The following is an 8,454-nucleotide window of genomic DNA, read 5'->3' as shown; positions in this document are numbered from 1 at the left end:
TCATAGTGGAAACTCTTACAAATTACATACAACTTTCTTTTTATTTGTAGACATTCCCTGTGGTTATATGCAATATATAGGTCTGTTGTAGGTTATAAACTTCTACAGTAGGAAGTTAACCTGCAAAATACTTTAATAAATAATAATAAAAAAACCTTAAAGAACAAATAAACAATAAAAACTCAACCTTCCAAGTAGGTCAGAACATAAGCACATACCACTGTTTGAGTGCTTTATAGAACTAGTGTTATCTGTAAGTGAAAATGAGTAATGTAATCCATAAAAGAAACTAGTTAATGCTGGAAACAAAATAAATCTCCATTTTGTGCATGGATTATATTATTGTTTCAGATAGAAAATGTGTTAGGGGAAAGAGGGACAGGTATCTTAAATTATATGTTGCTATCTCTTTATACTTCATGTGTAAAGTTTGTTTTGTGCTGAAACACTTCATAATGATTGAAATTAAAAACCTCTTTAAGATAAATTACTGGCAAACTTTTGACATGGGTTGAAAGTATTCTTTTCTTACAAAATTGTTTTACTGATAAGGCACTTTGTAAAATATCTTCACTCAATTAGCTGCCAATTCTTCATGATAAAGATCTATGAGAAGCTTTGATCTGAACTTATATTTGGTGGGGTTTTTTTTGTTTCTGAGTTTTTTGTTTTTATTTTCCCTCCCGCTTGCCCCCAAAAAGGCTTTATAAGGCTCGTTTGATGCCTATTGTTCTTTTTCTTCAGGAATTTATGAAACTCACATCCATGTGATTGATTGATTTTTTTTTTTTTCTGGTTTTTACTATTTTGGATTATATTAACTAGGCAATTTTCATTTGCCTAGCAAACTGATGTAGTATCATACGGATTTCATTTCTGAAAGTATATAAAGTGCTGCTATGTGTTGTGACCACAGAAGTCAAATAAAATTAAAAACCCTAGAAATAAGTCTTTGGCTGGATGCTGTATGTGATACTACATTGCTGTCAAAACATGAAGACCTTCATCCTGAATATTAAGACACTTGTCCTTGGGAGGAGAGGAGGAAAAAAAAATTTATACATGTCAGTTAATAGTTAACTAAAGATCTTTAAAGGTTGACTAATCGGTTAAACTGTTACCATTAATATTACAGATGTGATGCTATCTATTCATAAAGTCTGTCACTAAAATTTTCTACTAGAAACTGTAATCCATAATTTCATTTTTTTCTAAGACAAAGAATGACGCTGAACTTTAATTTACTTGCTTGTTGCTCATATTGCAGTTGCATCCAAATCAAGTCAATCATTGAAATTTGTGCATAGAGCTCATGCCCTGTCACTCTAACCTGCTCCAATCCTGAAATTGAATTACCTGTCTGGTCTATAGAAAACCTGTCACTGACTTCGGTGTGCCTTGGAAAAGGCCCTATAGAAGGTTATGTTCCTGCAAACATGCATAGGGAGGCAAATATGCAGAAACTTCAGAAAACAAAGCTTGCAATTAAAGTTGGATTTTTGGAATGGTGAATATTAAAAAAAAAAAAGTTTTTCCTTACTATGTTATGCCGAATTTTGTCATAAGCTGCAGTAGCTGTAGCTCTGCTAGAATGCAGAATTATTTTTATTTTGAGACCTTATATGTGTGGATACTTCAAATTATCTGTAAAATGACAAGGACTGTTTCTCCATTTCATAAACAGCCCATTAGATGGATTTAAATTCAGGACAAACTTTAAACTTGCTCAAAAAAATAACTTTTTTAGGGTATCAGTTTGTTCTGCCATATCTTATCTGTGACTTGTGTGCTTTAGGCTCTACTTTGGATGGGTTCTGAAGCGAAGCTAGTAAAACATGTAACCATACTAGCTATAACTTATTAGAAATGTAGTTGTCATCTTTGTTTGCATCCATTTTTATTTATGTTTCTGTCTTACTAATGCTATCTTGTTTAGATGGTGCAAAAAATGCAGAAATGCATTTTCTTTGAAAGTTAGCCTCCTTTTTCTTTAACATTTAACCCTAATTTCTCTAATGTGTTCTTTTTTATTTTCCCATTAGAGTGACCTCAGTTCTGTGGTAATTTTTATTTATTTTTTTATTAATACGTATGCTTCTTTAATTTGCTATCTGTCTCTGTGCTTGCTGTTGACGTTCTTTTAAAAACATAATGAAAAAGCAATGTTTGTTCTGCATATCATGAACTGACCTCTTCTGTGCAGCTAATAATTTAAATTGTTAGCTCTTTCTTTTAATACCCATTGTTGAAACAAAACTTGATTATTACAAACACTTTTTTGTGGAGGGAGTCCTATACAATAACTCACTACAATTTGACTAGGCTAATTATTTGAAAATGGGAGTTAATCCCTTCTAAAATTTTCCTGCTTTTGACCCATAGAAAGGTAGGTTTTACTACAGCACTGCTTGTGTGAGCTGTCACAGAACTTTTCACATCTGATTGGTGGAGACAGTGGGTTTGAGGAGAGAGCAGCAGTTGGATTATTTTTTTTCCCTTCCTTTTGCTAGCTGGAACTGCACTTTCCAACTTCTATCTGCATGTACCAGTTGATGAGTTAGTATGATACTTCTGCAGTCTAATTTCACTTTAAGGTGTGCTTTGTATTAAAATAAACTGCATTCCTCTGAAATACTTAAGGATTTTATTTTTTTTAAAACCATGTGATATTAAATTTAGGAATAACACAAAACTAACTTGCTTTTTCATTATGCTGCTTGTTTTTTCTTTTCCCTTTCAAAATAGCTTTTTCAAAACTTCTGCCTATGGTTGCTGCATTGAAAACAACTAAAATTTGGGTAAATGGACGCTTTGAGCAATGGATTTATGGGATATAAACAGTGCCAATTTAAGTGACAGTCAGGTGGTAGTAGTAATTATTACTAAGAGCCATGTTTTACTTGGGTGTATTTGCAGCTCCTTCTGCAAGTGTGAGGTCTGTAACGTGCAGAGCTTGCACAGTTTTCATTACTAAATATATGCTATCATTTGGTTTTTGCTTTACATGTTTATAAAGCACTACAAATAGTTCCAGTACCATTCTGTATTTCTCCTTCTAATACAATGTCTTTTGAGGCAAAAAAAAAATTTACTATTTTTTCCCACTTTTATTTTGTAGTTTACAAGCAAGACTCCATTTGTTAATGCAGTAATTTACATACACTGATTGAAAAGAAGCTGTAAGCTTCCTTCCACCTTCCCCATAAAACCCTTTTTTTTTTAAATTTATCCCAACAAAGTACCTAAACCGTTTCATACTGGATTTATAGAATATACTGTTTCAGTTGGAAAGTTCCTACAATGATCATCTAGTCCAGCTGCCTCTTGTAAATGCAGATTTGTTAGCCCTCCATCTCTTTTTTTTTAATGGGCTTTCTTTGGTTTTGTTTTTCACTTCTTCAAGGGCTCGTATCTCTGGTGGGCTGAGCCGTCTGTAGTTATTCTGTCCCGAGATTTTAGAGCTGCAAAGTGACTTCACTGGTTTGGAATTCCACAGAAGCAGTGAGGCAAAACCACCTCTAGTTGCATGGTTTTTCAACAGTCTGTAGCTTTCATTCCTGTACTGGAATTGGTCCTTATATACTCTCTTCAGCCGTTAGCTTAATTTAACAGATAGGTCTTATAAGATGTCTTGAAGGTAGAGCACCAGTTAAATTGTTAAGTGCATATAACATTGGTAACCATTGGTATGATGCAGCTGAGTGAGAGAGGAGGCTGGTTTTTGCTTTTTGGCAGTGCACCAATGTTTCAGAATAATACTGAAATCTCAGAGCAAGTACCTGAACTATTTTACTTCAGTTAAAGAAAAACACACACGTATTTTAACTTTTTTTATACAGCTTGATGCACTAGTAATCTGGCGTGGCATGTTGTTGTGCACTACAATTCCTTACCATTTATTCTATTGTTTACTTAGTTTGGATTAAAACTTGAGTTGCTATTGAGTTGATGAAAGTCTTGGGAAGTAGTGTTCTGATGCATTACAAATAAGCAACAGCTAGAACATAGCGAAATTATCCCACATCCATTGTTTGGCAAGGTATCTGTGGACTAACGCTTTTGCTCCTATTGTTAATGGGATTAAGGTTTTTTCTTGCATTAATTACTTTAATTTGATTTGTAGGCATGAACTAAACACATGTCCCTTTTTGTTTAACAATAGGACTGTCTACTCTTTTTAATAACGTTAATCACACTTTCATGAACTCGCACTTTTGCTTTTTTTCAGACAGATGAAGTGTTTCTGGAAGCTCAGATTCAGAATATCACTACCTCTCCAATGTTTATGGAGAAGGTTTCTTTAGAGCCTTCTATGATGTACAATGTTGCAGAACTGAACACAGTTGACAGATCAGGGGAAAGGTATGTTTGGATTCAGGATATTTTACTTGGAAACTTAGTATTGTGGTTTCATGAGATACAAGCATTATAGTTAGTGAGTTGTCTGTAATGGAAGGATTGCACTTCTTTGCTTGATTAAAAAAATCAAATTCATGTTATATATTCAGCTGGAAAAGCTGTTACGATTATTTTTTTTTTAATAGAAAGTAATTTTAAAATTTTGTAATTCTATCTAGTAGAGAAATCCCCAGCTTAATCCACAAATAATTTCTAACATAGATGAGATAGTAACATGGATGAAATGGTAACATGAAAACATACTACTACTTCAGTATCTCCTATATAGAATTAGCCCACAACTGGTTATGACTTGATCTGTGTATATGTATTTAGCTTTGCAGGACCCATCTGACTTGTCCTTGCTTCCTTCTAGTAGGCTGGTAACTGTTTTCAATTTTTCTAATCAAGATCTAGCAAGGCAGCAGTCAGGGTGAATCAGTGGAACACCCTTATAGGATCTTAGAATATAAAAATTTATCACACTGAAATAAATTAAATGTCATTTGGTGTCAATTACTAAAACACAAAATACCAGAGGAATTGTCTACTGTGCTCAGTAAAGTGTTGTGGATACAAAAGCTTGTGATAGAAGTAGAAGTCTAGCTGTTTGTGCTTTTTGCAGTTGCTTGGGTTTTTGGAGGAGGTGATGTTTGGGTGTTTCTGCAGTGGGGACTGGAGTGAAAATTCTGTTGTCTTCTTGCCTGTCAAAGGGTTCTCCTGCAATGTAGTGGAGCATTGTTCCTATGAAGTCCTTGCATCTGCTGTAACGGTTCTTGTCCTGAACAGGCTTTTGACACAGATTTACTGGGAGAGAACCAAACAGCAGAAGTAAAATTACCAGCATTGTTGTTTAAATGCTAAGATGCCACATAGTAAATTATAATGTCTCAAAGTGGATTTCCGCCTCAGTTCACTCTGGCTTAGATAAATTGTTTTGGTTTTGTGGGTTTTTTTCTTCCTTGATCCTTGATGCTATATAAATTGTAGGATTGTTTTCTATTCTGAAGCCATAAAAGTATTCTATGTGTTTTGCCATGAATAAAATACACATGTACACACACACAGACACAGAGAGTAAGACTGGCAAGGGATGGGAAAAAAGGTTGAGTTCTTAAGTCTTCTTAAAAATAACTGTGTAAAGATGTTGGTTTGGATTTTTATTTTATTTTAGTGAGTCTACTTTTGGCTCAAGAACCTATTTGCAACCTATGGATACACGTCAATATTTATACTGCCTAAAACCAAAGCAAGAATTTGCAGAGAAAGCTGGAGTAATAAAAGGTGTAACAGTGATTGGTAAACTGGACATTGTATGGAAAACTAATCTGGGTGAACGAGGAAGGCTGCAAACTAGCCAGCTGCAAAGAATGGTAAGTTTAACTTAAGCATCAGTTTACCTTAGCTTCCACTTTTAAGGCAAATCAGTGAAGAATTTAATGACTTAAAGGAAAAGTTCAATCTGCTTACTTTCTCGACCACATACTGAATTCACATGTTGCTACATGTATTTGAGTTATTTTATAGATTTGGTCAGTGAAGTGTGGAAAATCACTATTCCAAGGGACTGTAGCTGAACAAAAGCATTTCTGGTTCCTTTTGGTCATACGAATGGCAAGTTTTTGGTTTTTTGAGGGTTTGGTTTCTGTCACATAACATTCTTCTTGTAATTTATTAGATTGTGCACATTAATTGCCAGAATCAAGTAACCTATTTAGCAAAATATATTGCTTAAAATAAAATTAACTTCTTGTATGCCATTTGGCAGCAAATTGAAAGGGACTGACAAAAGAACTCTTCTAAGTATGCCAACTGTTGACGAAGTCTGGTCCCTAATTAATCCAGGCTTCTTTGTGTAACAATTTCTATGTATAGGTTAATACTACTTATCTTTCATGTCTGCAGGTTTGATTGAATCTGTTCTGGTGGACTTACAAATTTTCATGAATTTTAAGTTGTAATTACTAGCTTCCTTAAGTCAGCTGCACATCCTGTCTACTCTAATGCCTAAACCTGACTTGCATCTTTTGAATTGAGGATGGTGTAATGTGGGGAAAGAGCTTTGACGATTGAATCTTAGTCTGAGTTTACAAAGCTCGTAATTGGGTTTCTGCCTCTGTTTCTCTTCCCACCCATTTTGGCCCCCATCTTCTAGTAAACAGAGCAATTCTATAGGAAAATCACATTGACTTAGAATTAGACAAGCAAACTTGGATCCTGGAAATTCACAGCTAAGTCACTAAAACTTTTTCTTTTTAATTGAGGTGTTAAGTATCTGTATAACACCATCAAAGTAGAAACTGCCCTTTTTTTCTAAATGTAGTTACTCCTGTTATTTTGAAACTCATTGCTTGTTTTCTAATTAGTAAACTCATTTTCAGCTAACCTTTTCTATAATTTTTCTTTAAAGACAGATTTATTTTTTTCCCTCCCTAAATCAGTATTCTCTCGCTCTGCATCCCTTCTTATTGAACCCTTGAGAATTAAACTTGAAACACAGTGGTGATTAACACACCTTCTCACTCCAGGATTAGTTCTAGTCATTGTTAAATGTTAAACATCATTGTTTTGTGCTAGTGATTAACAGAGAAACAGAAGCTATTCTGTGTACTATGAGCAACATCTGTCTTTGGAAAAGCAGCAGTTTTTTGTAGGTTTTTTCTGGTCGCCGTCGCCCCCCCCCCCCCCCTTTTGAGTTGCAGTGCAACTCCTTCTCATCTTCTTCTTATCTTCTAAGTGCTATCAGATTTCTAGGCTCCTTTCACCTTCCATAATTTTTTTCCTAATCCATTTACTAGCCCTATAACCATTGTTTCCCTCATAGGCCCAGAATTTTACCTGTACTATGCTTCTCTGTTATTTCCTTGGTTCAGATCAGGAAGATACTTTCAAAACAAGTATCCTGGATCACCCTCACAAACCTTAATTTGGGGTTTTTTGTGGAGTGGTCTTGGACTTCACAACTGCATTCTTTTTGGGTGACATTAAATCAGACAGGTGTATTTCCACAGCATGCCAAGGGTGTTCCACCTTCTCGTGGGCATTCCATCCAGGACTAGAGTAGAACCAGTCCAAAGTTGATGAACTTCTTGAGTAGCACAAGCAAGGAGTTTTCTAGTTGATTCCAAACGCTGAACAACTATTTAACACTTTAAATGAAAACTATGTTCCTCCTTTTGTTGTTACTGTAACATCTTTTCCTCTAGCCATCAGTTCTTGCAGGTATCTTATTGTTATGACCAACAGCCATGTGCTGGATTAGGCCTTCTTATTTGGTCTGATCTTATCTTGATTCGGTAGGTTGCTGCTAAATTTATTCTATCAAATACTGCTTTTATGTTTGTTTGGTTTTCCTTAATGTTATCTCTCTTAAAAGAGGAGTCTAATGTAATAGCAAACTACCTGTTGTTTAGGGAACTGGGTATAATTTCTGCAGTAGATTCCTTCCTGTCACCTTATACAGCTGAAAATGTATGCCTTTTTCCAGTGCCAGATAATTACTTCTTTCTTGAAAGGTTCCAAACTGTAGGTTGCTTGACTTGTCTGAGATATCCATCAGTTTGTCATCTCTTTGCTCACTCTAATGTCCAGTTTAATAGACTTTCTAAAATGTCATCTGTCTTCAGTCTGTAATGAACTGTACACGATTAAAGCCTGTTTCCAACCTGTCAGGCACTGTCTTTGTGGACATCTTCAGGAATGTGTCTAAATGAAGCTGTAAATTTAACTTTCGCTATGGCATCCTTTTATCAGCAGAATTAGAACATATGTCACATCTAAGCCTTGTCAGACAGGACAAATTTTTGCCTTGTTTTTTCCTTAGTCTCTATCATATGTGGGGATTGAAAATCTAAAGCTTGTAATCTACAGGTTACCGTCTTGAATCAGCCCTGGTTGGCTGTAACTGGGATATTTATCATAGTTTTCTTAGACTATATGAAATGTGTTCGGCTCTTAACAAAATCAGACAGTTGACAAGTGTTCCTATCATGTACCTTTCTAAATAGTGGCAATTAATTACTTTGGGAGAGGCTTGGAGGACTGAAATGGCATGGA

At 35.1% G+C, this 8,454-nt stretch overlaps 1 protein-coding gene across 1 annotated transcript in view; it reads left to right on the top strand.

Moving 5' to 3' along the window:
* The window catches only part of TRAPPC13 (trafficking protein particle complex 13), a 16,863-nt gene that overhangs the window by 6,600 nt on the left and 1,809 nt on the right, over positions 1–8,454 (top strand). Inside the window, exons 7-8 of the mRNA XM_010184376.1 lie at positions 4,229–4,362; positions 5,573–5,771. Of these exons, the coding sequence (XP_010182678.1) occupies positions 4,229–4,362; positions 5,573–5,771 (333 nt within the window). The remainder of the gene's footprint in view (positions 1–4,228; positions 4,363–5,572; positions 5,772–8,454) is intronic.

The sequence above is a fragment of the Mesitornis unicolor genome, unplaced genomic scaffold (assembly GCF_000695765.1).
Source record: "Mesitornis unicolor isolate BGI_N332 unplaced genomic scaffold, ASM69576v1 scaffold38205, whole genome shotgun sequence".
NCBI lineage: Eukaryota > Metazoa > Chordata > Aves > Mesitornithiformes > Mesitornithidae > Mesitornis > Mesitornis unicolor.
The sequence above is the reverse complement of the archived record's forward strand: the minus strand, read 5'-3'. Positions and strand labels throughout refer to the sequence as shown.